Genomic DNA, 26,934 nt, shown 5'->3' on the forward strand with positions numbered 1-26,934 from the left:
GAGTTATAAAGTTAGAATTGCTAGATATAAAGTCAGAATTACGAGATATAGTCAGAATTATGAGTTATAAAGTCAGAATTGCACAATATAAAGTCAGAATTGTGTGATATAAAGTCAGAATTGTGTGATATAAAGTCAGAATTGTGTGATATAAAGTCAGAATTATGAGTTATAAAGTCAGAATTGTGTGAGTTAGTCAGAATTGCACAATATTAAGTCAGAATTGTGTGAGTTAGTCAGAATTGCACAATATTAAGTCAGAATTGTGTGAGTTAGTCAGAATTGCACAATATTAAGTCAGAATTGCTCAATATAAAGTCAGAATTGCGAGATATAGTCAAAATTATGAGATAAAGTCAGAATTACAAGTTATAAAGTCAGAATCGCCTGATATAAAGTAAGAATTGCTTGATATAAAGTCAGAATTGCGTGATATAAAGTCAGAATTACGATATACAGTCAGAATTACAAGATATAAAGTCAGAATTGCGTGATATAAAGTTAGAATTGCGTGATATAAAGTCAGAATTACGATATAAAGTCAGAATTACGAGATATAAAGTCAGAATTGCAAGTTAAAAAGTCAGAATTGTAAGATATAAACTCGCAATTGCGAGAAAAACAGAATTGTGAGATAAAAGTTGCAATTACCTTTTTTATTTTTTTTATTTAGTGCTGGAAAAACAAACTTCCATAGTTTTCTATTTTAATATATTTTAAAATATAATTTATTTCTGTGATGCAAAGCTGAGTTTTCAGCATCATTACTCCAGTCTTCAGTGTCACATGATCCTTCAGAAATCATTCTAATATGATGATCTTCAAGAAACATGTATTATTATTATCAGTGTTGAAAACATTTGTGCAGTTAATATTTTTATGTTAATATTTTTTTGTGGAAACTGATACAGGAGAAAGTAATTTCCAGGAATGTAAATCACAATTTTTCATGTTTTCCATAACCGTGGGGACTATATGTTGTCATATATATGTTGCTGATTTCCTCCAAATTGCATATGTTTGAGAGTGATAATGTTACATCATCAAAAACTTAAAAAAAAAAAAAAAAAAAAAAAAATCTAAATAAGTACACAAACTAAAAAAAAAAAAAATGCATATACCTCTTCCCTTTGTATTGTTTTATTTTTCTTTTTAACAATAAAAATTAAAGTGCAAATCAGAACAGAAACACCATGCAGTGCATAACTTTTAAAATACAAACCGCACACAGACAGGAAGTGACACACATATGTACAATACAGACATGTAGAAACCGACAGGCAGAGGTCTTCTCCCAGCGGGCTCGGGAACAGGCAGAAAACACACTATTCTCATGTTTCACACATACAACACTACACTGGAGAGAGGGGGAGGGCATAATATCCAGCACAAATGCCTCTACATAGACAAAACACTGAACATGAGCTGAAGCCATGGCCATCACACTAATGCCCCTGTCAAACTAATGGAGTTTCAGATATAACGGACATAAAAATGTGGTAAAGGACTTTTGCTAACAACCCGGCCTCGAAATATGACAAATATTAACCACAAAGGCATCAAGCATGCGCACAATCCTGCAATTCCCACCCAAGGTTTGCCATTGGTAGTAAATGTAATGGCAAAGTCCAGCAGCAGGGGGCGATAAACTCCCTAAACTATGTACCTCAGCACTTTATCTCCAAAAAGACGCGCTGATCCTTAAAGTGACCGGGAGTTAACTTGGGATTTGAGGGGAAAATGTTAAGAATGCGTAAAGGCTTTAACGTCTGGGAGGAATTTCAGACTGTGCAATATTTTTCCATGAAAACAACATCATAATCCAGTCTAATCTTTTCCGGCAATAACAGAGAAAAAAAAAAAAAAAAAAAAGAAGTCCCCCAGCCATGGTGGTTTGCACCGAACTGTTAAAACTTTTTAGAGGCATCATATCTATTGCATTTCAAATAAATTATATGATCAAGTGGTTTGTGCGAGAACTTTCCATCTTTCTGTTTTACATTCATTTAAAATGGTTCAACTGCAGCAGTTGTGTATAATAAAAATACAGCATACTGGTACAAAACACACAAACGCTCTGCTCCATGCACACAACGCTAGACATTTAACCATTCTATACAGTACAAGACAGTGGGGTAGATTCAGGAAGACCACCACATCTATAGAAAACACAATTTGTGAACCGGCGGAAATGAATATGACTATATTTGCAACTAGTTCAAATGATTCATATCAATTGGTTAAATTGAAAACATCAATTTTTTTGGCTGACTTGTTGGATCGAATGATTTTTCATAAAGTAGCATCTGCATATAATATTCAGGAATATTCAGGTAATTCACTTCTCTCAGTTTCAGTCATCACCACTGCTATTTCCCAGCTGGCTGTGTTGTAGTTGTCCATTCACACACGTTGGCACAAAGACAACTACAGCAGATCCACTTCCTGAATCCCAACTGAAATCCACCTTTTTATGTCATTTGTTCACAGGTAACACTTAAGATGTGAGCTTAAATAAAGAATAAATATGTGTAACTAATAAATACATTGGATCTACTCCATACAAACAAGCACACACATAACCAAGTATGTTAAAGCGCTAAAAACAATAAAGTTCACAATCTGTTTAAGGCATCCCACGGGAGGGGGTCACGGGGCACATTCTTCTAAATGCTCTCGGCTTGGGTCACTTTATATGTTCTCGTCAGATACACACCACCTATATAATGTTTCAAGTATGTGTGTGTGTGTGTGTGTGAAGGGATTTATATATATATATATATATATATATATATATATATATTAGTATAAATAAGTCTGGTAACACTTTAGTTTTGGGTGTCCAACTATTTGCTTATTAGCATGCATATTACTAAGATATTTGTTTATTAGTACTTATAAAGCACATATTAATGCCTTATTCTGCATGACCATATTGTACATACCTTAATCCTACCCAATACCTAAACTTAACTACCTTACTAACTATTAATAAGCAGAAATTAGGAGTTTATTGAGGCAAAAGTCATAGTTAAAAGTTAAAAGTGAGAATTGGACCCTAAACTAAAGTGTGATATATACAAGGCTTGACATTAACTTTTCTGCTCACCAGTCACTGTGGCTAGTGGTTTTCCAAAGTTACTAGCCACTCAGCATTTTTATTGGCCATAATTCTGACATTGATACCATGGGGAAAAACTGCCATATAGATATTTTTAATATTATCTCATAATTTGGCAGCAGGTTTATTAGGCTGCTGTCACTTTAAGACCTGATGCACAGATCCATTATACTGTTACACATGCGTTTTCTTTCTCAACTGTTTATGTTCACTTAAAACATAAATGACTATATTTACGTGAATACTCACCAATACCGGAATTTTGACATTATTTTGTGTGTATTTGACTGTTTTAGCACAATAAGCATTACAAAAGAACTCAATTTAGTACTGAGAGGCATCTTTACGTGTGTGCACTTTGAGTGTGAGCACAAACTCTTTGGGAATGAGTACAATTATGCTCAATACATGCAATCCTACCCTGACATTCAAGCCCTGTAATACCAACAATATTCATCCGGAGCAAAATAAATGAGTGAGTGAGGGGAGGAGGGTGTGTGTGTCAACAGGGTGTTAATGTCAAGCCCTACATAAATAATAATTAGTTGAATGTTTCATTCAGGTAAAAATGCTTTAACCATGCCTTTCTGTCTGTCTGCAATCTCAAGCATTGAGAATATTTTAAGGCCGTCTACTTAAAGGCTTACTCATATCAGAAAAATGACTGGCACATTCTCTACTTCATCCGTCTCTATTCTTCTCTGTTTGCATTTTAGCCATATCAAGGCACAACATTTAAGCTGGTCTGTCTGCCCTTGCCCAGCATATTTGTCTCTCTATGGCAGCAGCACAACCTATAATGTAAGCAAGGCCTCTGAGACAGACGCAGATAGGTCATGGTCAGCCGTTTCCACTGCAGATGGTGTGTATCATCAGAGATTCACTGCTATTTGATAAATGCTCTCTGGAGACTGCAAGCCAAAACCAGAACACTCCATATAAGCTCTTCACTCTATAAATTAACACTTAAATAATGTGAATAGATATGAATTCTTCTCTAATATAATTAAATAATGATTTTTTTCTCTGTGTGTATAAACCTTGTTTTGGTATGTCATTGCAATCAATAGCTATTAAACTAAACTATACAACTCAAGTGATTGATATGAGAATATAAATATATTGTATAATACATATTATCAAAAGAAATGTGTATATAAAATCAGAAGTAAGTTTATAGGTTTTTTTTTTTTTTAATTCTTTAAACCTATGACGATGAGGAAAACCTCTGACTAATGTGGCTCTAAAAAGGTTTTGGACAAAATTAATTTTTTTTATAAATATGGAAGCTTGTTTTCACCATAAACTAAGAAACAAAAAAGGTAATTGCGACTATTTATCTCACAATTCTGACTTTCTTTTTCAGAATTGTGAGATATAAACTCACAATCGCGAGATATAAAGTCACAATTGAGAGTTGTAAAGTCAGAATTTTGTGATATAAAGTCAGAATGGTGAGATATAAACTTACAATAGTGTGTTCCCCAGTTGTGAGGGGGAAAAGACTGACGTTTTTTTCTTAGAATTGCGAGTTTATATCTCACATTTCCGGGTTTATAAAACACAATTATGTGTTAATATCATGCAATTCTGAGAAAAAAATCAGAAGTCAGACTATATCTCGCAATTCTGACTTTATAACACACAATTCTGACTTTATATCTCACAATTATGACTTTATATCTTGCAATTCTGACTTTATAATGCAATTCTGACTTTATAACTCACAATTGTGAAAAAAAAGTCAGAATTGTGAGATAAAAAACTCGCAATTGTGAGGAAAAGCATCAGAATTGTGAGATAAAAAGGCACAAATACCATTTTTATTTTTTATTTAGTGGCAGAAACAAGCTTCCATAAATAAAAGATCTTTGTTGGGTTTAAAAGAATAAAAACTATATATATACCATTACAAAAGAAAAATTATGGGGCGAGGGGGGTATATGGGCAATATAGTTGTCAAACATTAATGGAACAATCATAATTTTTCATAGACTTTCATACCTGTTTCTTTAGTGTCCAAAACCTTTTTGGGACCACCGTATGTCTGTGCTGCTACAGTGGGACTGACATAAAAGCATCCCCAACTCTATATATCACAACCCTTTAACACTTCACCTTTTGACTGGTTTCTAAGAGGTAAAGACCACCAGATGATGGTGTTTTCTGATGTGTACTTTGCGTATGGGTGCGTTGGTCTCAGCGAGCCAAGGTAGTGATGAGGCTGGCACACATTTCAAAGAAGTCCATGGTGTGGCTGCCCTGACGCGGGGCCAGCAGGGGTGTGCTCCCGGTCAGAGACCCCGGCAGAGAGCTGCTGAGCTGGGGCATCTCAACAGCCACGCTCGCAGAGTCGATGCTGAGCCGTGGTCGATGGAGGCCGGCTGTAGAGCCAGAGCGCTGAGGAGTCGACGACCCTGACTTGTGCTCGATCACATCATCTGAAAAATGAGCAAATTAATTTTTACATTTTATCAAATAGATTTAGTGAAGAATAACAGGCCAGGTTAAATTCATAACTGGGATTTTTTGTATTAGGGGCTTATCCTTTCTGTTTCAAAATAAACTTCCCTTCAAAAGTTTGGAAATTAATACTTTTATTTAGCAAGGATGCATTAAATTGATCAAAAGTGATCTAAATATATTTAGAATGTTACAAAAATAAATGCAGTTCTTTTGAGCTTTCTGTTCATCAATGAATCCTGAAAAAAAAATTACCAATTATCATTGCAACACTGATAATCATAAGAAATGTTTCTTGAGCAGCAAATCAGCATATTAGAATAATTTCTGAAGGATCATGTGACACTGAAGACTGGAGTAATGATGCTAAAAATTCAGCTTTGATCACAGGAAAAAATTACATTTTAAAATATATTAAAACAGTTATATTAAATTGTAATAATACTTCACAATACTACAGTTTGTACTGTATTTTTGATTAAATAAAGGATCCTTGGTGAGAATAAGACTTTTTTTCAAAAACATTAAAAAATCTTGCTGGCCCCAAACTATATTTTTTCCTACATATATCTTAATACATTTTTTTGGCTTCAGTTAAACAAACTCACAAAAAAAAGTCAATTTAAATTAAAATTACCAGTCAATTGTTTAGATTCAGTTCCTGCCACGAGATCTCGTGAGATTAAAATTTGATGAGATTTCTCGTCGAGGTGAAAAGCTGTCTCGCGATATTGCAAAGAGGGACTGTGAGGGTGAATTTAGGGTAGAATATGCCACCGCTACGTTAACATTACACCTTCACTGTCGTTTTGCTTTTTATATAAATAAAAACCATTTAATTCAGTTGGATAACGGTCGCTTCAATCCCATCCAGCTCATCCAACACGAGCAGCAGAGTCATATGTAGTGCAGCAGGAATCAGAGTTCACTGATCATGTGACGAGAGTAAGTGACGAGATGACTGACAAGACCATGGCAGAGAATTCGTTGCAAAACAGAGCCGAGCCTAAGCATCTGACAAATGTCTTATCTTGTAGAATATGTGCTCAGCACCACTGCTCCCTGTTCACAGAGTAAGTGCGAAAGCGAAAGTACAACACGAGCGTACCCCACATTTTGAATTCATGCAAATATCTCCCGATATGAAAGCTATCTTAGGCTGGACTGTGTAATTGTAACCATGTATCATGCTTGAAGAAAAATGTGGTCTCTGTTTGCACTTTAATATTGAGTACTTTGATTATAGTTGATTATTTATACTGTTTTATTTTATTTTATTTGTGGAAAGGAGTATAGTTAGGAGGTCAAAAGTTCTCATATAAAACCATACAGGACAGAAGCCAGTCAGGTGAGTTTGTGGCAAAACCTTTTACAGTGCTTGATTATCGTTGTCTTTTAACACATATGATCATTCATACTCAGAAAGTAGAACTGAAGTGACATCCATTGCAAGATGATTAGTTAAAACATTTCAAATGCACATGCTTGTCATTTATTTCATCATTGAGAATTTCTTAAAAATATTGTGTCTTGTGAACTCAATCTCGTGTCTCGTCGCATCTCGTGAGCTAACTGTCTCGTCACACCCCTAGTACTTGGCATTAAAAAAAGACTGAAAAGACAAATTGATTGATGCTCACCATCAATGCTCTTGAAGTCGAGCAGGTAGCTACGATTGTCCACCTGGTAGAGCTGCAGACTCATCTTTACAAAATTCCCAGTGACAGGATTCTTCCGGCGCACTCTCAGGTGATACGGGTTCACCACCTAAATCCCATGACATCCGACACACTGACACATCTATTCTCACTAATCAGACATGCATACTTGTATATATTCCAAGGCACTCACTTTCCACTCGTACTCCAGCTGTTTCATGGCACGGTAAACCTCAGCCATGATGTCGTATGGTTTGCTCTGGCTCCGTATGCCCAGGTGCCATTTTGCCTTCTTCACCGCCAGCGGTTTGGGTCGGGTAGTGTTGAGAGCATCCAGAGGGCATCGTGCCTTAGGGCTGTCGGCCAGGAGCGGGGGCATCCGTTCGGGGTGAGGTTTGACCCCCGGTGGCAGGGGCATGCCCTCCTCCATGAAAGAGCTGGTTGGGGGACTGGAGGCCAGGTAGAACTCGCTGGCCTGGTTCATGATTCGCCGGTTGTCGATAATGAGGTGGTACGCCACGGCCAGCTGGTCTTGAGGGTCTCCACTGTAGAGGCTGCTCAGTACTTCGGCTTCAGTGCATTCAAACTTCTCGCACACCTCCCGCACGGCTTCCTCATCAACCACTGTGGAGTCGTACGAGGGGTCCTCAGGGAAGAGGTAGCCAGGAAGGTCCTGTTTAAACCACTCATCCTCTCTGTCATACAGGAGAGAAGAAAATAAAAGTTTAAAAAAAGTACCGTGTTAATAATGTATATTACAATACATTTATTTTAGGGCTGTCGAGTGATTAAAATTTTCTGTCTAATTAAATACACAATGCAGTGATTAATTAATCGCACATCAAAATTGGCTGAGAAATTATCCCCAAAAGATAATTTAAAGTCATTATTGTGTTAAATGAGAAAAGCATCAAATAAACCTTACATAAAATAGCTTTAGAAGAAAAAAAACTAATTTGATTAAACTTAGAGCTTATTAAACATAAACTTTTAGGCTTCAACAGCCTAAACGTTTGTGTATTTTCATTTTTGGGTGAACAATACTATGTTTTTTTTTTTATTAATATGGAAAGGATTTTTTAATGAAATGATGATCTAAATAGAAATTAAAACTGCCAGTAGGTGGCAGTATATGTCTAAATGAGTAAGTCATTGAATCATTCATTCATTTTATTTGTTCAAACGGCTGATTCATTCAGGAATGAAGTAAATGGCTCTCTTTATTATGATTGGGCCATTGAATTATTGGTTCACTCGATTGATTCGCTCAAAACACAGATTCATTCAGAAACGAAACACAGCTGTGTGTTGCTCGGAAACGCACAGCAATTCTGCTCTGGCTTTAAAAGGTAAATTTTTTTTTGTTGGAAAACCTGAGCAAAACACAATATTAACTTTTTATTTATTGAACTGTTGTATACATTCAGTATCACATTTGCACTCATGCTATTCGGGACAAAAACAGCACTCGTGTGATATTGCCCTCATTACTCGTGTGATATTGCTTAACTAGGCTATATCATGATATAAATATTAGACAAAACTCATATAGGGGCATTTTTGTCCTGATATCTTGAATTTTAGGGTAATTTTAGGCTCCATCACGCAGTGAGTTGTTGCCCTGCTTCATGTTCGTCACCATCAATTGCATGAAATGTAAGATAAGATGAACTACGTAGGTCTGGGGCGGGGTGGGTGTGTTACAAGCATTAATTTTCCCATAACTAATTAATCAAATTAACTTGTTAAATCAACAGCCCTAATTTATTTACATAGTTTATTTATATACTAATATATTTTTTCAACCATATATGGTTAAAATTACTGTGCACAAGTTCATGAAGTGTCTAAAGTGACTAATAACAACCTGATGTCTTTGATAGTAGCTCTCTTCAGTGGGTCCACCTGCAGCATGAGCATAAGTAGACTGGCCACTGAGCGGTTGAGGTATTCTGGGATGTAGAAGACCCCTCCACGGATCTTTTTGAAGAGGGTGGGCACGTGCTCATCATCAAATGGCAGAGTCCCACAGAGCAGTGCATAGAGAATGACGCCACAGCTCCAGATGTCCACCTCTGGACCAGCATAGAGCCTGAAACACAACATGCAAGTCATCGTGTGAGTGCGTGGGCTACCACAGTGTGTCTTCATGTCTATCAGTCTGAATGAAGCTAAAGTTTCCAGCAATATGCAGAACAAGGCGACAATAAAAAATTGATGCAGTTCTGATATAATATTTATGTGCAGTGTATCAGCACAGCCATGGTTTGTTGGACTGCTGGTTTTGCAAGCCAGACCTTTGACGATTGGAATACAGTGTCCAAGAACTGTACATTCTGTACATAATCTGGTTGTCTGACTTCATGACCTCTCACCTTCCTGAAATGACCTCTGGTGCGGCGTAGTTAGGTGATCCGCAGCTTGTTCTCAGGAACTCTCCGTCTGACATCATGTTTGACAGACCTGACAAGCAGAACCCCACAAACACAAATAGTTTGATTGGTCAAGTAAATATATAAGCAAATAAAACAAAACGTATTTCAGGGCAGATCTAAATACAGTGGGATTCAAACGTAAGGAACTATATTTGACAATCTGGGAATTTTAATGATAATAAATAATGAAATAATAAATAATATAAAGTCGTAAAAATAAAAAAGCAGGGCTTGACATTAACACCCGCCAACCCGCCAAATGCAGGTGGATTTCAGCAGTGGCGTGTAACACAGTCACTCCTACATACTTTGCCTTAATATAATACATTTTTCAACTATAGTCTTTTAAAAAGGCATGTAGTGCAATGTAGTGTTGTCAAAAATATAGATTTTTCAACACATATCGATGCTGAAATATCTGAAACGCTTCCAATAGATACACAATACCAGCTGCTCTTTCTCTCTCTCTCTCTCTCATCTCTCCTACAGCGAGTTGACACACAATCCTGCCTCCCCTCACTCACTCGTTTCATTTTTGGTGTTACAGGGCTTGAATTTCGGCATAGGATTGCACATATTGTGCATAATTTTACTCATTTACTGCAGATTTTGTGCTCACACCCAAAGTGTGCCACCTCTCAGTACTAAATTGAGTTCTGAAGATGATGCGGTTCGAGTTTGGTGAAAATCGGAGCAACGGTCTAGGAGGAGTTCAAAAAGTAGGTTTTTAAAGAAAAACAATATGGCGGACAAGTAAATTTCAGCTGACTATGGTAAATTTGATATCTATGTTCTCACCATGACCCAAGGAATCTATTGAGACTAGTTTCATTACAATCGGTCCATACAATCAAAAGTTATTAACATTTTTGTAAATTTTGTTATAACTTTTGACCACAAGGTAGCGCTGCGCCAAAACTTTTTGTGTAATGTCAGAGCATGGTGCCAAAGACCCATACAGATTTTCGTAACAATATGCTAATGCGTTTGGTAAAATACAGCATTTTAGCACAAAAATCAAAATGGCCGATGGTTAAAATGTTTGATATGTGAAAATTTGATATCATTCGACTCGGCATGATTCCCCGAATCCAACAAGACTAAAAAAAAGACATGATTTTTGGACAAACCCATCAGAAGTTATAAGCAAAAATAGCAATTTTTCATATCTCCACACCAGTAGGTGGCGCTGCGCCGAAACACTGCATGATGCCTTGGGTCATGCTTGTGATGTCAGGTACCAAGTTTGTTCTGAATACGATAAAGAATTGCGGAGATACAGCGTTACGTCTATTTTCGCAAGCACTACGTACAATTCGTTCGCATGTTTTTCAAAAACGCTTTTAGGAATCATTTTGAATTCTTTTTGTCGGCATGGTCTGAAGATGGTCCGGGAAATCGGAGTAACGGCCTAGGAGGAGTTTGAAAAAGTAGGTTTTTCAGAAAATTTAAAATGGCAGAAAGAATTTCATGACGGAAAATGACATCATAGAGTACAATCGATTTGGCTTGACCCAAGGAATCCCAAGGAATTTCGTTTCTAACCCTCACGGTTCAAAAGTTATTAACATAAACATAAGTGCAACTTTTGGCAGCTGGTTGCACTAGAGGGATTGAGTTAGAGACTCCAAATTTGCTATGGACAAAGGTCAGACTGTCCTCTAACTGTGTGCCAAATTTCACAACTTTTTACCAAACGGTTCTATGGGCTGCCATAGACTTCCAGAGCGGAAGAAGCAGAATAATAATAACGCCAATGGATACATTAGGTGCCTACGCACCTTCGGTGCTTGGCCCCTAATAATGACAAATGCCAGTCTTGGTGATTAAGTGCCAAGTGCCATTAAGATGCCAGTATTTATGTAAACACAGTCAGTTATGTTTTAAGTGAATGTAAACAATTGAGAAAGAAAATGTATGTGTAACAGTATAATGGATCTCTGCGTCAGGTCTTAAAGTGACAGCAGCCTAATATACCTGCTGCCAAATTATGAGATACTATTAAATATATCTATATGCAGTTTTTCCCCATGGTATTGATGTCCAAATTGTGGCCAGTGAAAATACTGAGTGGCTAGTAACTAGTAAAACCTAGTAAAAAACAGTGTCAAGCCCTGTACAAAATGTATTAAATTAGAAAAAATTCAAATTTAGAATTTAGAATTTTCACTAGCCGTCTCAGGCTTTTGGACCCCACTGTATATAAGATGTAGCTCAACAAATCTAGCTGCAGGGCATCTTTATGTATATTTCTCTTTGCACCTTTTCTGTCTCTGCTTTTCTGTGGATAATCAAACAGCATGCCTCATACAAACCACATGAGTGGACATGCAGCAAAACTGCAGCTGGTTGCTTGGCAACTATCCCTCACTGTCTGCACAACATTAGCTTTCTGTGTGTGTGTGTGTGTGTGTATGTGTGTGTGTGTACCAAAGTCAGCGATCTTGGCATTCATGTTGCCATCCAGCAGCACATTTTCTGGCTTGAGGTCTCTGTGCACCACCATGTGTCTGTGGCAGTAATCTACAGCTGAGATGATCTGCTGGAAAAGACGTCTCGCCTCTGTGTCCTCCACCTGAACATGAGAGACATAAAGAGAGGTTACTATATAAAACATTATCTATACTAAAAGTATTGTTAAAGCTGTCTGTATTGTATTTGATACAAAGCTCTAGGTCCAAGTCTCTATATCAGAACTACTATCCTGATCAAATACTCGTCTTCTTGCTAGGAAATTTTGATTTGGATAATGTCAAGAATAACTTTTGTATTGTTAATAATATTAAAAATAAGAATATTTACTGAATTTAAGAAACTTGCTTGCTTAATATTTCATTTGATTTATAGAAAAACAGTATTGAACATGTATTGAATATGATATAGCAGGTATTTTAGATATATTAATTTCAATCATCATTGGAATGCATGTATTATTCCCACTGCCAGATATAATTAAAGTAATTTAAATAATTCATTTAATTGAAAATGGAAATATTTCACTAAAATATATTTAGAACGGGGAATTTATATCTGTATGTTTATTTGTTAAATGCACTGGATGGACAGATGGACGGACGGACAGACAGATACATAGATAGATATATAGTCGATATTGTCTATATAAAGGTATAACCATGTCATTTGTTCTAGTGTTGATAAATTAAGGACACTAAAAATAAAAAGATCAAATTTCACCATAGTCAGCTGTGTATTTGTGCATTCAAACTAAACATGTCATGCAACATGAACCGTCAGACTGTGCCATTGTAGGCAACCCAGATAACACAAAGACTGAGTCCTATATATGCATGAACTCCCTGACCCTTCCCATGAACACTTCACTGGATCAGGCACTGTTTGGATAAGCTAGATCCCCATAACCCCAACAGGTTTGGAAGACTCAAAGGTTAATCCATGCTCAAATCCAGACCAGAGCCACAAAAACAAGTTAAGAGTCCCGAGGCTCATAAAGCATTTTCGAGCTATTAGATGACTAACACAAAACATAATGAGGCATATTTCTTAGTTAATCACAATTAATTGTAATGTTCAGTCATTTTCCAAATTAGGTACGGCATACAACTTTGGAGAACCATTGAGAAAGTCAATAGCCTACAGCTGACTTTATAAGCAAGAGCTCGTCAGATCATACTTACCCTTCCATGCTTACAAATATAGTCAAAAAGTTCCCCTCCAGACACGTATTCCATCACCATGAAGAAGTCTGTGGGAGTGCTGATCACCTGATACCTGCAACACACCACAGAAAAGAACCACAGAAACTCAACAAGAGGCTTTAATGTCTGCGCTTTATCAATATATCAATACAGAGCTCAACAATAAGGATGGCCAATGGCCAGGGGGACACTGTCTCCATCATGTACGTGTGTTTTTATACCCTGCAAAATGAAAAATTTGGATATGTGAAATGATGCTATTGCACATTAAGCTGACTTATAAGTTATATTGATTTGTGATAGTCTTGTAAGCATCATCTATAATAAGATGAAAACTCCTTGCCATTGTTTTCCAGCAAAAGGGAGTTTGTAAATTTTAGTTGTCATAAAGTTACATTAGAACATTATAGGCATTTAATTTCCAGCTATAATAAAAAACCTTATAAATTATTTGTTAATTAATTTATATTAATTATTAAAAATTAATTATTTCAATTTCTTGCTGACATAACACATATGTTGTGTGTATATATATATATATATATATATATATATATATATATATATATATATATATATATATATATATATATATATATATATATATATATATATATATATATATATATATATATTAAATTCACAAGAAATGTATATATATATTTATATATATATATATATATATATAAACATAAATAAATTAAATATTTTATTTTATTTAATTTCTTTCGGCACAAAACAAATATGTTTCTAAAAATAAAATGTATAATATTTAGTACAAATCTAAACTACTGACTGGACAATAATATCATAATATTATCAATAATATAAATAATAATATCATCAATAATATCATAGCATACAACATTTTTTTTGTTTTTTACAATACAATCAAATTGCAACCCATGAAATCCTGCCCAACATAACTTCTCACCGAATATTCTGTTTCACTCAGAAATATGTCCATTATGGAGGTCAAATGCATTGAAAATGTCATTGCACACATGCATGTAAAAATGATAATAACATTTAAAAACTCTATAAAAAGCTTTTTAACTCAATAGTATTGGATGTCATAAGAGCATCAGCATGTTGAGGAATGTTATGCTACAGTTCTTAGCAACACAAATGCTGATGAAGGTCAGAAAATGTGATCGTAATTTCTGCAGGGAAGCCTACTGACAGTCTGCTTTGTTGTTGTCCCTGTTTATATTCAACAGAAAAGCCCTGATAGTGAGAGACAGCCTTTCAAACAACTGCTTGACAAGGACAAGGCCTGTATTCCTCAGAGGGGCTTAATATGGAGAATACTGAAAGAGTCTGGGATACCTGATGTGATTTTCAAATAAACATACTGTAACTTTACAAAATCCAATCATGGAAAAAAAGAATGAAAAAAGGAGAGAACAGAAAATGTTCTCAAAAGAAAATCCACAGAGAAACACATACAAAAGCACAGCAGGGGCTTAGGCATTGTATGTGTCCAGAATACAAAGACACAGCTATTGCATTATGATAAGAAACAAGGAATAAGTGAGAGTGGAAAAGAGGGAAAGTGAGAGATTGAGACATGAGAGGATAAGAAGACTATGCTGACGTTATCTTCTTAACTTCTGATCAGAACAACCCTGAAATGTGCAATTGAACTGTGAATGGAAGAACAAGATATGCATAAAATGCAGATACATTTCAACCAAATAAAAATGTATTTGCACTTTCGTTATGCGACTTTTAATTTGTAATTCCGTCTTGTTCCTATTTCCTTCTGATCCTCTGTGTTTGTGTTCACCTGTGACTTATTACTCTGTTACAGAATGATTTTTCATAAAAAATATATACTGTAAAGTAGTGGGAGAAATTGAGCTTTGGATTTCTGAATCAAAAATGAACCAATTGCTTCGCAAAAATGATTTCTTTTACAAACCCATTACAAATGTTTTCTTTAAAGTGTAATCGGTAACACTTCATTTCGACGGTCCGCTTTAGACGTTCTACTAACTCTAAGTAACTTTGCAGCTACATGTCAACTAACTCTCATTAGAACAATAGTATTTTATTTTGCTTTTCCCAACAGATATTCTACTGTCTCTTAAGGCAGGAACACACCAAGCCGACGGTCGGCCGTCGGGCAGTTTTTGTTCGTCGTCCGACTAAGTTTTCTCAGTCTGTTCTGCACCATCGGCTGAAGTTGGTCCGCGTTGGCTTTTTTTCCCGCCGATTCAAAATGTTGAATCGGCGTCGGAGCTCGTCCGTCCATCTGATAGTTCTGATTGGCTGTTCAGCTACTGCCACCTGCTGGTTCGGAACAGTGGTGGACGAAGTACACAAATCAAGTACTTGAGTAAAAGTACAGATACGTATAATAAAATATTACTCAAGTGAAAGTATTTAGTACTCCTTTTCAATTTAACTTGAGTGAAAGTACAAAAGTACTTGATTTATATAATTTACTTATATAATTTAATTTAATATTATATTTTATATAATCCTATTGCTCAAAATAATTATGAATGATTATGAATTGTCAAAGATACATATGGCTAAATACATAACATTCTAAAAAATTGCAGCAAGGGGGAAGATGAATGTGCATGTGTTATTTTTATTTGTGTTAGAGTTGCATGATTCTGGATAAAATGAGAATAAAGGTTTCTTTTTGTGTCTTTTTTGTTGTTGTTGTTTGTTTCAAATAGAAATCATGCTTCTCCCACGATTCTGAATAGACAATTAAACAAAATAGCCTATAATTATTTACTAGAGGACAAAATATTAATTGCTGCAGACAATTTAATTTAATTATTTAAAAAATGGGTTTGAATGAATGATTCAATGACTCACTCATAACTACTTCACTTGTATCATTAGTGGATTAAACAATGTTTTTGAACAAATCTTTTGAATGAATCATTCATTGTCAAATACATTTTAAAAGTCACTTGTCGCCTCCTAGTGCCATAACGAGGTAATTGACACAACCGTTATTTGAAGCACCAAGTTAGTTTTAAAATGTGATTTGATCTGTTTGAATCGAGATCGCGATCTGTAGACACATTGATGTGGACGTGTCAGTGGGCTTAAACAGATCGCCCTTTACAGCAGATTTAGTTCAAAAACAACTGACAGTTGTGACCTAAATATGATTTTCAGTTACAATAATTAATCCTAAAATTCAACATTAGTAGGCTGACTTACTTTTCACCATCAGACATGTACGCACTCAGAGGATCCCCCAGTTCTTGGCTAATTTTCAGATTTGTAAATTCATTCACTGGAGAGTCACTTTGAACGGATCATTGAATCAGTAACTTGTTGACTCGATAAAAGCTGCAATACGATCAGTCCAATTCGCGAATTAATTGTTGATGTGATTTGTGAACCGATTTAACAGGATGATTGAAAAGAATCAGTTCGTGCACGAAACGTCTCTGAGCATGTGATAATTTCTTCCATTTAAAATAATGAGTAACAACATGTTTTATGAAATGTAGTGGAGTAAAAAGTACGATCTTATGCTCTGGAATGTAGTGAAGTAAAAGTAAAAGTTGCTAAAAATAAAAAATACTCAAGTAAAGTACAGATACTTGAAAAATGTACTTAAGTACTGTAACGAAGTAAAAATACTTAGTTACTGTCCACCACTGGTTCGGAAAGGCATTTCATCTCACGCAGGCGCAGAACTGACATGCTACTTGGCCGTCAGGCTGTCGAGCGTTGGTTTGGTGTGTCAGGCCAACTTTGGACACAGAGGCTGCCGACGTGAGCCAACCCCGCAGTCCGCTTTCACCACCACTAGTTCGTCGGCATCGGCTTGAGGTATTCCAGCCTTTAATAACTTTGCAAGTACATGACAACCTATTCTACTTACCTGAACCCTAACACCTAACCCTGACCTAACAGTCTACTACAGTCTACTAATACTCTAATGACTGGTATGTGATATGTAGTTGTAAAGTTACTTATAGTTAGTAGAATGTCTAAAGTGGACTATCAAAATAAAGTGTAACCGTGTAATCCATTAAAGGTGCAGTAAGTGATTTCTGAGAAACGGTGTTGAAAGTGGATCTGACCGAGCATCAAAACACAGCCAATCAACAGTAAGGGGCGTGTTCCCTCATTAGGGGGGAGGTTCCTTTGTTTCAAAGCATGTTCATGAATTTGGGGGCAGAGCTATCAAGATATGGGGTGTGATCCTTTTGGGTAGGGGCGTGTTTGTTTTGGTGATTTCAAATATCAACAGTGTTTCTGAAATTGCTTACTGCACCTTTAACCTAACAGTCTACTACAGTCTATTAATACTCTAATGACTGGTAGATGACATGCAGATGCAAAGTTGCTTACAGTAAGCAGAATGTCTAAAGTGGACCATCGAAATAAAGTGTAATTGTGTAATCTATTAAAGGTGTAGTAATCAATTTCTGAGAAACAGTGTTAAAAGTGGATCGGACCACCAGAACACACTTGTGGGGGCGGAGCTATCAAGATAGGGGTGTGATCCTTTTGGGTAGGGGCATGTTTGTTTTGGTGATTTCAAACATCAACAGTGTTACTCAGAAATCGCTTACTGCACCTTTAAAGTTGTCATGAAATCAAAATCGACCCTATTTACTTTGCAAGCGCATATTACTAGTCTTGTGGTGAACAATTAATCCATGCAAGTTAATACGCAGAAAAAATTAGTTTGTCGTGGTAATCTTTAATCAAAATCTGAAAAGTTACTTCCGGTCTGGAATGGCGTTCCTTCCATGATGATGTCAGTTTGACGGCTTGGGTTGAAAACGCTTAAACCACTCTCCTCCAACCGTTAGTCAGCTATGAGCCAGAGATGGAGAGGAGGAGCGCTAAAGTAAAACCCTGCCCTTTATTCAATATTCAGTTTAACTTGGAAATACGTCACAACACTGGAGAAAAGTCGTTTGCAACTTCCGGTTCACTGGGACTTTAAATGCAATCTACAAATCTGTATAATGTGTTCTTTTATTATTATATTGTAAAGCTTGTTTTGTGTTTTTTTTTTTTTTTTTTTTTTCAGCTAATCAATCAAATAAGACTACTACGCTTCCTATATTATATATTACTATATGTCAACTTATTCTACTAACCCTAACACCTAACCCTAACCTAACAGTCTACTAATAGTCTACTAATACTGAGTTAGTTCTGAGAAACGCTGTTGAAAGTGGATCTGACTGAGCACCAAAACAGACTTGTAGCCAATCAATAGTAAGGGGCGTGTCCTCTCATTAAAGGGGAGGTGCCTTTCTTACATAGCATGTTCATGAATTTGGGGGTGGAGCTATCAAGATAGGGGTGTGATCATTTTTGGTAGGGGTGTATGTTTGATTTGGTTATTTCAAATATCAACAGTGTTTTCTCTTACTGTACCTTTAAATAGAATCTATAAATACTCAAATACCAAAGTGTCTGTATAATGTGTTCTTTTATTATTATATTGTAGAGCTTGTTTTGTGTTTTTTTCGGCTAATCGGTCGGTTCCTATATTATACAAATGCAAAAAAAAAAAAAAAAAATCTCTATAAAATGAGATCAGTTTAAACACCATATAGAACAGGGATGGACAACTCCGGTCCTGGAGGGCCAGTGTCCTGCAGAGTTTATCTCCATCCCTGATAAAAACTCACTTGCCTATAACTTTCTACTAATCCTAAAGACCTTGATTAGCTGGTTCAGGTGTGTTTGATTAGGGTTGGAGCTAAACTCTGCTGGATACTGGCCCTCCAGGACCGGAGTTGTCCATCCCTGATATAGAAACTGGTTCACTGAGATTGAAATCCCTAGTGGCGACCCATTGAAAGTTTGAGAAAGTCTGATGTAACTAAGGCTCATTTACTGAAATCAAGTGACTTACATGCTCTGAACTACTGATTGAAGGTTTCGAAGCTTTACTTTTGTGTCGTTATGCACTTATAATGTTAGTAACATTATTGGATGTAAAATATATATTTGACTTTTTATTAAGCTATTTTCCACCATCTCTGAGGAACATTTAATTTTCACTACCCATAGTTGTATGTCTATTGGGCTTTATATATTATGTTTTATTTTTTATTTATATAATTTTAAATTTTATATGTCACAAGGACACCAGAAACCTGAGGATTTCTGAACAAGCTATTTTTGCAGCTTAGTTTTAATAAATGTTTGTTTTGAATTGGGGAGCTTATAGGCTTTGCTGGGGAACATAATTGCTATACCAGCTTCCAGCACACACCAGACTGGATCAGCATGGAAATTTCAGCAGGTCAAAGCTGGTCTTTTCAGTTGGACTCATTAAAATCAATTATCCATTCATGTCTAACCACATAGGAAAAACATCAGTTCCATCACCTTCAATAAAATCATTTTTATTTGAAGTATTTGCCCACAAATATATTCCAAATCCTTGCGTTAGTGATGTTAAATCTCACAAAAATGGACACACTTTAAAGTACATAGTGTCAGCATGTGTAATGATCCTTATAATACTACTAAAGATTAAAGTGCACCATACATTGCAGTTCAAAGACATAAAGCTTCTTAAAATCTTTAAGAAGCTTAAGCCTTCAGTTAAACCAGTGTAAAAGTGATTTTGCTTCCAATCAAGGTGAAAAATCAGCTCACCAGCACAAACTTACTCAGTATTTTCAGTAGATTTTGTTAATGTTGATTACGTTTTTCATATTTTTTACATGTGATTCACTCACAGCTTGATGATGTGCGGATGTCTAAAGAGCTTAAGGTTCTGAATCTCTCGTTTGATTTTCCCCACAACATCGAGACTGCGGATCTTCTGTCTGTTGAGGATCTTCACGGCAACTTTGTGTCCTGTTAGCTGATGCTCTCCAACTGTTGGCCAAACACAGACACATACACATCAATGAAGACTCAGCTGAAGTACCATCACCAGCAGTTAGGTTATTGTAAACACAGCTGATGAAAGATACGTTCTTTTCCAAAGAAAGCAAGCATCAGCCCTGCAGGCCAGCCACCGCCAACACAAACCTTCTAAGAAAACAAAGAACGAGAGGAGACTTTCGTTTCAGGTCTGAGCCCTCCATTCAAGCAAACAAAACCTGATCTACTCTGAGTTTAGACTTTCATATACTAGCCTTAAGACAATTGCTTACATAGTATTAGATACTGCTCACTTTTGAAAATATGAAAACAAATACCCAAATTTGTTTGGTTTGATACATTACCAGTCCTGCACATACAGTATTTCTACCCCCCACCCCCATCCCCAAACACACATACACACATGTTGGGTTTCTATGTTTTATGCGGCTTTCCATAGACAGGAATTTTCATACTGTACAAACTGTATATTCTCTTAACCCTTAAACCTACCCATCACAGGAAACTTTCTTTAAAAAAAAAAAAAAAAAAAAAAAAGCTGTTATATAATGTCCCAACAAATGTCCCCGCAAGGTCAAAGATTTCTGGTATTACATGTGGGGACATTTTGTCCCCATGATGTAGGGTTTTTCAGGATTACACACTTGTCCATGTACTTGTGAAGACCTCCCATAAACTGATATTTTTTAAAGGGGTCCTTGATTGTGATTTAACTTTAGCTGGTTTGTAATGTTGCTGTTTGAGCATAAACAACATCTGCAAAGTTACGATGCCCAAAGTTTGATGCAAAGGTATTTTCTTTTACATAAATTGCTTTTTAAGGACTATAACAAACAGCAGATTAGCATGACGGCACATGCTAGTCGATGAGTTGAATCAACTCCACAGCAACTACATAAATTTATACACTAACCATTCAGAAATGTCCAGTTTCATTCTAAAAGTTGGAACTTCTTCCTTGAACAATGTAAGGCTGAACACCGTTACTGATAATCCTCATTTTGGCAGCGTGAGATTCTACTGCTTTGTTGTTGCTGAGCAACTGACGCGCAAGCTGTTAAAGCTCCACCCTCTTCTGGAAAGGGGGTCAGGAGCAGCATCTCATTTGCATTTAAAGGGACTGTAGAGACTAATGATACAGGTACATAATACAACTAATTATGATTACTAATAAAAATGTAACTGATACATAACATTAGCTGATTATGAGTACTACACACACAGAAACAGTGTTTTTTTGCTCACACCCCAATAGGGGCAAATTTGACAAGTTTTTATAAATGATCTGTGGGGGTATGTTGAGCTGAAACTTCACAGACACATTCTGGGGACACCAGAAACATATATTACATCTTGTAAAAGGGACATTATAGGTCCCCTTTAAAATAAATACACCCTGACCTACCCCTTACACTGGGGGGCTTATACTGTTTTTGAAATAAGTCTCATATGATCACAAAAGCTACATTTATTTGGAAATAACATCACAACATTTATTTCCATCAGGGGGTGCATCAATTTTGGTCAAGATCTTGTATTGACAATGCAAGAGGTGAGCACTCTGTAAAGTCTCCTCCAGTACATCCCAAAGACTTTCAATGAATTTAAGGTCTGGACTCAGAGGTTAGAATCATGTGTGAAAATGATTCTTCATGCTCCCTCCCAACCATTCTTTCACAATTTGAGCCTGATGAATCTTGACATTGTCATCCTGGAATATGGACATGATGTGTCTTCATACATGGTTGTTTAAGAAATGAAAAGCTACAAACTCCATCAATAAGGGTTATAAGTACTGTTCCCAAACATATAACATGCTAGGAACATAATAATCACAGCAATAATGATCCAATCATAGACTCCTTAAGCATTTGCCCTTTTAAATCAATTTTTTTTTTTTTTTTGGGCCGAGCAAGTAGTATTTTTGTGTCCATACAAACTATACATTCACTGCCTGAGAAGAAATAATGACTAAACAGTCTGTTGATAGAGGCTTTGCTGTGGGTGCAGCTCTAACAGTTGGAGAGTCACTTGCAAACAAATGTGCTTCCGCTGTGGATATTTAAGTCCATCGGCACTCTGAGCATGTGGTATGGAGGGTTTATAGGGGCTATATACATATCAGCACCCTCATGCAGTTTCTGTTTTACGGCCTTTACAGACAAAGAATAAACCATTTGTGTTTTCAGTATTATGATTATTTGTTAGATTGCATGCAATTCTCTGGAAAGTTGCATCACATGAGTGAGCTTAAACTCCAGTCATGGGATTTCATGTGGAGACTGATAAGGCTGTTAGATTTCCCGCCTTGATAAAATTCTTTGGACACTCCTCAAGGTCATTTGTTCAACTGGTCATTGATGAATAATGCAAATCATTCAAGTTTTTTTTTTTTTTTTTTTTTTTTTTTTTGAATGTTAGACTTTTGTTTTGTCTCAAAGCTCAAAAAACGAGCTCAAATAACCCTTGGTAGCAACTTCATTATCTGACTGCAAGGGACATCTTTCTCCATTCATGGCCATTCAAAAACATCAATGTATTTGGATGAAATTGGCTGACATCACAGCTCAGGATAGTTGTTAGTAAAGATTCTCTTGCCCCAAAGGATTTATAGCCAGGATTTTTTAATTTTTTTATTTTGTCTGTTCAAAAATGTATTGCATTATTGTGATATATTTTTCTACTTAATCAAAATAGCTAAGTCTCCTCAATATTTTGTACATATGTATAGTGGTACTGTAGAAACTCAGTATGCCAAACTAGCTTAATAAGCTAGAGCAGGGGTTTCCAATCATGCTCTTGGGGTGCAAATATCCTGCAGAGTTTAGCATCGATCCTAATTAAACACACTTGAACCAGCTAATCAAGATCTTCAGGATTACTGGAAACTTCCAGACAAGTGTTTGGGCAGGTTGGAGCTAAAGTTTGCCGGATATTGGCCCTCCATGTGCAGGATTGGACACCACTGAGGTAGAGGTAAAGCTAGTAGGGTAACTGGTTAGTAGAGGTGTAAAGAGTACCCAAAAACCATAAGTAAAAGTAGAGATACCTTACAGCGAAAATGACTCCATTACAAGTTGCAAATCACCAATTCCAATATAACTTGAGTAAAATTCTTAGAGTATCTGATTTTAACAGTATTTTACTCATACGGAATGTAGACTCAAAGACCCACTAGTCCTGAACACCTGAGACACATGCCAGTGAAAAACAAGAAACAGGTGATTTTTGAGGAAAGCAATTGCGTTTATTTTCTAAAATAATAATAATAATAATAAAATGAATACCTTAATATTTCAATAAATCAAGGTTGACACAACAGCCTCTTAAACATCTACAAATACTGACGTCTCAGTTAAGCTCAAGCGCTCATAAAGGGCATAAGTACACCAATATCGTTAAAAAAGTTCTCTTCAATAAAATGGATAAATAAAATAATTTTAAGTAAAATTAAATAGTCAAAGCCTGCTTGCACTGAATGCGCTGACTTAAGCCATGTCCTCATCTAATGCACTCGCATTCATGTAAAAGTATAGCCTTATTGACAAGGGCAGAACACACAAGACATGCTACCTTCAATGCCCTTTAGATGGCATTATCGCTTCTTTTGTAGCAGAAATAAACTGCTGCAGAAAAAGTTAGTGCCACGCAAAATGTTATTTGCATTACTCATCACAAATGTATTCAAAAATAGTCAAGTAGAGAGTAAAAGTTGCTAATAGCTTCAATAATTAGTAAACCTACAAAGTAGCCAAAAAGATGCTTAAGTACTGTAACTAATTACATTTACTCAAATACTTTACACCACTTCTAGTTAGAAGTGCTCCACAGATTCTGCAAACGGTATGTAAACCTTTGAGCACAACTGTAATTTATGTCATTCACAGTGGGCCATGAATTTGAATTAAAAATAACATGAATTAAAAATACTAAGAATGATGAGCATAGAAAACTCATTTAGCAATTCATAATGTAATAATAGCACAATGTTAAAACTGAACATAATAAGTATTACATTATTATTGTAATAAAATAAAATGTGCTTTTTTATGTTTTAAAAGCTATTACAGTTATGTAAATATGACATGTTTTTTGGTGGGTTCATAATGTAATAAATGTCTCATAATGTCAAAATTTTTATTATATTATGAGCTTAAGATTTTATTAAATTTGAGAAAATGATTACATTATGAACATTGTATTACAATAATGTAATACTTATTACATTATGTGCCATTATTACATGATGAGTTGCTATAAATACTCTAATATTCCATAAAAAAAGAATTGTTCATTTAAATTTCATGGTGACCTTAAAGCTGTTATGTACTGTTTTGTTCCTTTGTCTTTTTGCCTGATTTTTAAATACTTTTTTTTGCTACAAATCAAAGTTTGTTATGTTGTGAATCACCCTGTAGCTGGTTGGTTTTGGTTCATGGCTTAAACCAAGACTTTTTAAAGGTCCCTTTGGGAAAATAGATGGGAAAAATACTTCTGGAACCCCTGGAAAAGTGGGCGGTTACTGTTACACTCTATGGTAAAGGGGGGCTGAATCGTGTTGGACACCCAGCAGAGCAAGGGCCATTGAGATGAATGGAAAATGCTTGTTTAGGCAAAAATGCTGTCTAGGTATCAATAAAAATAAATAAACATAGTTTATAACGATTGTAGACTAGAGACAATAATAATAAGAGCATTTCTTTTAATGCAACACACGCCGTGGAATAAGGTTTTACTTCAATAATGCAAAGCAAAGCCTAAACACAAGGCTATACCATAGGGCTTTACCCGTGCGAAAGGTCATTCCCAAAATGAGCGGCATTCCCACACGCGCTTAGAATAGAAAATGACTGCAAGGTCAAAGCAGTACTGCAGGTAAAATATACGAACTACGACATTTGTTCCAGTGCTACTTTTACATTAATCATCAAAATATACTTTTGAGACAAACGTATTAAAGATTTGGGAGCTTGGAATGTATGCAAATAACATGTTAAAGAGCGCAGTTCAATGCATGATCGCTGCAGGGAGGATGACAGTGCATTAAAATTTGCAAAATACCAAATATTGAGAAGACGTAAGTATGTGAACCGTAAATGATGCCGAAATATCAGATAGTTACCCAAATGTTGTCATACTAAACATTTACTCAAACATGATTGCAAGTGCACCGTCTACTGTGGTGCTGAAAGAATTCCCAGCTCTGCGCCGTATTCACTTACAGCATACGCACTTTCTGCGTCTGGAGGACGTTAGAGGAGATTTTTACTACGCAGTTTATGCTACGTAAATTGCGCACATCGCCCGCCGGCAAGTTCAGCACTAACAACCCCGAAAACATACGTTCGTACTTCCATTCCATGCAACAACAGAACACGTATAGTAAATGAATAGACTTAACTCTTCACTTTTCCAAATGTTCCGACTCCCAGCGTGTCTCCGAGGATGTAGTGTCCTATCTTTACCCTGCCTTCGTGTTTCTGTTTTTCAGCCATCTTACTATGTGAGGTCCTCGGGCTGCCTTACAGGAGGCGGGATTGAGCACATGAGGTAGACAGAGCTTTACTAAACCCCTTTGAGTGCTGATCTGAATTCAGCTTCAGGAGAAACTGTAACTGTACACAAACAGGCAGCTCTCGGATCAGCTGATAAGGCTTTAAAAGGGGGGTAAAGGGGCGGTCGGGGCGTAAACAAGTAGTCTATTCCCCTCAGTCTGATTACTGAGCATGACACACCACACAACTTTTCCTACATTCATTTTAAATATAGCAGCATTTCCACTTTGGCAATTATTATTCAAATATGATAACTAGAGTGTATGTTGCCTACCATTTCGTTTGAGTTTCTTTTTATTTTAGGCTACATATTGACATTACATTTTGCTCATTATCAATAACATCACCATATTCTTCAGGTGAATTCAGGTCGATTGAGACACTTTTTCCCAGTCATCTCATAAATTGTCCCAATCAACCTGAATTCACCCCAAGTAAATGATTTTATTAATAATAATAATAAAACTAGGAAAAAATAAATTTAAAGGTACATTATGTAAGATTTCTGCTATTGCGCAACACATGCCTCACGAGCAGCGGAACTTTTATTATGTCACAGTCGCCAGCGCTGCTTCCGCTTTTCTGGTCAAGAGTATGAGGTAACACAGCTCTGTTTATCATATTAGATACATTTGAGTGTGTTGAAAATTATATTATAACGTTACTCTGTGCGTTCGCTAAGCGGCTGCTGCTTGTTTGAGACACACTGCAGTAAGATTTTTAGAATATCATATTAAATGCTGGATGGCTTGTGTTGATAAATGGCATGCAATTAATTTTAAAACGTATTGTTTGATGGAGAGAATTCTGTATTACTGTTACTGAAAATAAAGCTGCATCTGATTATGCTATGTTAGCTACTTGACAAAATAGTGTTTTTCTCTGAGGCATGGTAAAGCATGGTACTCACACAAAAAAAGAAAAAAAAACAAGAAAATTAGATTTAAACAATAAGACTAAACGTGTTGAGCTATATAACAACAATTAGTTTTCTGTCTATAAACGTAACCAAACAGTTGTTCCCTTGTCTATTAAAACATGTAATATATTAAAGCGTCTTTGGTGTTTCCATGGTTTCTACAAAATAAAACCGGAAACAGAGGGTAACACGGGTATAACGCAATTGACAGGCGACTCCTCACACGTCCCAGAGCCTTGGTTAGAATTGCAATT

The 26,934-nt window shown here is 36.1% G+C and overlaps 1 protein-coding gene across 2 annotated transcripts; it reads right to left on the reverse strand.

Moving 5' to 3' along the window:
• Positions 1–1,127: 1,127 nt before the first annotated feature.
• On the reverse strand, positions 1,128–25,798 carry prkaa2 (protein kinase, AMP-activated, alpha 2 catalytic subunit). Of its 2 annotated transcripts, XM_067384814.1 has the most exons (9): positions 25,608–25,798; positions 20,056–20,197; positions 13,334–13,427; positions 12,108–12,252; positions 9,618–9,705; positions 9,110–9,334; positions 7,436–7,937; positions 7,225–7,351; positions 1,128–5,562 (listed from the first exon to the last, which is right to left on the reverse strand). In XM_067384814.1, the coding sequence occupies exons 1-9, from the start codon at positions 25,699–25,701 to the stop codon at positions 5,321–5,323; spliced, it is 1,659 nt and encodes a 552-aa protein (XP_067240915.1). In that variant the 5' UTR covers positions 25,702–25,798; the 3' UTR covers positions 1,128–5,320. The 2 variants fall into 2 exon arrangements, with proteins under 2 accessions (XP_067240915.1, XP_067240917.1); XM_067384816.1 differs by lacking the exon at positions 7,225–7,351 and having other exon boundaries at positions 5,429–5,562.
• Between the last annotated feature and the right edge of the window lie 1,136 nt (positions 25,799–26,934).

Source organism: Chanodichthys erythropterus, chromosome 4 (genome assembly GCF_024489055.1).
Source record: "Chanodichthys erythropterus isolate Z2021 chromosome 4, ASM2448905v1, whole genome shotgun sequence".
Taxonomy (NCBI): domain Eukaryota; kingdom Metazoa; phylum Chordata; class Actinopteri; order Cypriniformes; family Xenocyprididae; genus Chanodichthys; species Chanodichthys erythropterus.